General features: G+C 40.6%; 1 protein-coding gene across 1 annotated transcript; it reads left to right on the forward strand.

Annotated features, from left to right (window-relative positions):
* Positions 1-298: 298 nt before the first annotated feature.
* Positions 299-1,951, forward strand: LOC111709414 (zinc finger protein ZIC 3). Its single transcript, XM_023483073.1, has 2 exons — positions 299-641; positions 828-1,951. The coding sequence occupies exons 1-2, from the start codon at positions 299-301 to the stop codon at positions 1,571-1,573; spliced, it is 1,089 nt and encodes a 362-aa protein (XP_023338841.1). The 3' UTR covers positions 1,574-1,951.
* Positions 1,952-2,163: the final 212 nt, after the last annotated feature.

Consider the following 2,163-nt stretch of genomic DNA (forward strand, 5'->3'; position numbering starts at 1 on the left):
TATTGGTATGTGCTTGATGCCTCCCGCTGCCCCACCTTAGTATAATTTTCCTCACTTTTATTGGATCTCTCTCCGCCAGGTTTAATCCAATGAGAGAGGAGGAAAAGCGGCGCTCATTGCGGGGAGTTTTGGGTCCAACTGGGTTCCAGCAGTTCCTAGAGCGGATAACATCAGTCCTGGGTGGATAGCGAGGATAGTGACACAGTACTCCCACCGTCTCACACCCCCCTACACCAGTGTGAAATCTCTATATTGAGCCGCTACCACGGTTCCTAATTCCTCAAGGTGTAAACATAGCATGTGCATGTTGGGAACATATATGCAAGGTGGTATGGCGGGTGCCCTAAAGATGGAAGGGCAAGGAGTTGCCCCGTCCTACCCACAGTCTGGTTATCCTGGAGTTCCTATGCAAGCTCCAATGTCTGCTCCAATGGGAGGTTATGCTGCCAGAGATCTTCTCTTTCGCTCTGACCCGTCCTACTCCATGTTTTCCTCTAGTTTACATGCTGCAGCTACTGGACATGATCCGTTTAGTTTACACGATATGGGAGCTTCAACTTATAATTACAGTAATATGGGATATGGTTACATGTCTCCATACTACAGATATATGCGCCAGCCGGTCAAACAGGAGATGAACTGTGAATGGATTGATCAAGATACAAAGAAAATGTGCAACAAAGTTTTTCATACAATGCATGATGTTGTAACCCATCTAAGGGGGGGGATATACAACACCTGGACTTCCGGTCAATTGACAAATGAAGAGACCGGAAATGTAAAAACAAATAGAATTGAACTTTAACATGATAAACTATTTATTTCAGGCGAGAAACCGTTTGAGTGTGAGATTGAAGGTTGTGACAGAAGATTTGCCAACTCCAGTGATAGAAAGAAACATATGCATGTTCATTCTACGGATAAACCCTACTATTGTAATATCCGGGGATGTGATAAAACCTACACCCATCCGTCCTCTCTCCGTAAGCATCTAAAGATACATGGTAAAGATGCTCTGGTTGGATATGATAGCGATGATTCTGGAGCTACTTCTCCTTCTCTTCATTCAACCTCACTCTCATCTCCTCATATGAACCCTCCCTCTATTCCATCTCCTCATATAAACCCAGTTTCCCAACCCTCTCCCCACATGAACCAACCTTCTCAACCTTCTCAACCTTCTCCTCACTCCGTCCCGTCCCTCTCAGAGTATAAAACCTCCAGCCAACAATCTGAATACAAACCCCACCCTCTCGAATATAAATCCCAAATCAACGAATACAAATCACAAATAAGCGACTATAAACCCCATATCAGCGACTACAAACCCCATGTAAGCGACTACAAACCTCATATCAGCGACTATAAACCTCATCACAATGACTATAAGCTCCCCGACTATAGGGTTCCTTTGACCGACTATAAACTTTCTGACTACAAAATCCCTGTCTCCGACTATAAACCTGTATTAGGAGAGTGGTATGCTTCTCCTGGTTTACCAACTCCTCCGTCCTCAGGTCTTTCTCCGCGATTCTCTCAAACCCAACCTTTGCTCCCAAACCTTCATTATTAATTCTGAACCTGTAGTTCTCATTCAACCCAGGAGTTCTTATCCAAACCTTGAATACTCAACCAACTCTCGAGTATTTTTCTTTACCTGAAGTACTCATCCAAACCTGGAGGACTAAACCAAATCTGTAAAATTCGTCCAAGCTATTCAAATTTGGAGAATTATTTAAAACACAAATAATTTACGCTTGAATCTGAAATTAGTATCCTATAAGAGACGGAAGTATAAATAAATCTGCCTTGAAGTCGAACGCTAAGTGTGTCCAGTGGTCTTCTATAATACATATTATAAAACTGTGATAGATCTAAATATTATGTAATTATTTTCTGCAATGATTATCCAAGCAATCTTGAAATGATCTCAAATAAATCTCGATTCTTATTTGTTTTTGTATTAAATATGGATATGTAAAGATGTTGGTTATTTCTACAGAAGTTAGTTTTCTTTTAAAGAGATTAATTTTCTTGTAAAACGGTTAGTTTGCTGGAAAGAAGTTAGTTCTCTAATAAAAAGGTTAGCTTTCTAGAAAAAGGTTATTTTTCTTGTAAAGAGGTTAGTTTTCTTGTAAAGTGGTTAGTTTTCTGGTAAAGAAG

Source organism: Eurytemora carolleeae, unplaced genomic scaffold (genome assembly GCF_000591075.1).
Source record: "Eurytemora carolleeae unplaced genomic scaffold, Eaff_2.0 scaffold963, whole genome shotgun sequence".
Classification (NCBI taxonomy): domain Eukaryota; kingdom Metazoa; phylum Arthropoda; class Copepoda; order Calanoida; family Temoridae; genus Eurytemora; species Eurytemora carolleeae.

Excerpts from the sequence above, each read along its gene's own strand:
- LOC111709414 (XM_023483073.1), top strand. The coding sequence starts at position 299 with ATGTGCATGTTGGGAACATATATGCAAGGTGGTATGGCGGGTGCCCTA. Across the intron at positions 642-827 it reads GGTCAAACAGGAGATGAACT|GCGAGAAACCGTTTGAGTGT; the intron begins GTGAATGGATTG and ends TATTTATTTCAG.